Source organism: Galeopterus variegatus, unplaced genomic scaffold, assembly GCF_000696425.1.
Source record: "Galeopterus variegatus unplaced genomic scaffold, G_variegatus-3.0.2 Scaffold8411, whole genome shotgun sequence".
In the NCBI taxonomy this organism is placed as follows: Eukaryota; Metazoa; Chordata; class Mammalia; order Dermoptera; family Cynocephalidae; genus Galeopterus; species Galeopterus variegatus.
Genome location: NW_007734522.1, coordinates 71,051 through 71,769, shown reverse-complemented (window position 1 = coordinate 71,769; position 719 = coordinate 71,051). Strand labels below are relative to the sequence as shown.

At 49.5% G+C, this 719-nt stretch overlaps 1 protein-coding gene across 1 annotated transcript in view; it reads right to left on the bottom strand.

Moving 5' to 3' along the window:
* Positions 1–91: 91 nt before the first annotated feature.
* The window catches only part of MRPS24 (mitochondrial ribosomal protein S24), a 2,766-nt gene continuing 2,138 nt past the window's right edge, over positions 92–719 (bottom strand). Inside the window, 1 exon segment of the mRNA XM_008592864.1 lies at positions 92–512. Within this exon segment, the coding sequence (XP_008591086.1) occupies positions 229–512 (284 nt within the window). The 3' untranslated portion in view covers positions 92–228.

Sequence of the window (719 nt, the reverse complement as noted above, 5' to 3'; positions counted from 1 at the left end):
CGTGGTGCTGACAACACCAAGCCAAGGGTTGAGATCCCCTTATCGGTCATCTTTATTAAAAAAAAAAAAAAAAGAACAAAGACAAACAGAGGCAAGTTGACACAAATGGTCTTTGTTCAACAGCGACTGAGAAATGAGGGGACGCATTTCCCCGTGCTCCATGGCCCTCCTTTCCCACACATTTCTGTCCTCTGCTGGCTACAGCTTCCTGCGAATGAGAGGGTCATCCTAGATGTACTTATACACAACCTTCGAGGGCACAGTTTGGAGGTGGAGTCGCACAGGACACTTGTAAAAGTGGGACAGCAGGGTCTCACTGTAGCCCACGAGGAAATAGAACTTGTGCGGGGGCAGCTGCCTCAGGATCAGGGCACAGATCTCCACCTGATTAGCCCGGCGCTTCAGGACCACCTGGTCAGCCAGGCAGCCTGGGAAGGTACCCAGCATGAACTTGCGAAGGAAAACATCCTCCAGTGTTCGCTCGGCAGCATGGTCCTCTCCATCCAGGTTACCTAAAGAGGGAAGGGCATTGGAGAAGAGTCAGCCCTGCTGCCCTGGGGACCTGCCGAAGCTCCAGAGTTAACATCCAGAAGCACTGGGCACTCAATTCCACCCTCACCCCCAGCCTCTTCTCTTTTCTTCTACTAATGGAATAAGAAAAATAACAGTTTAATGTTCAAAGTACATTATTTCATTAATTCCCAAACTAAACTTGTTAA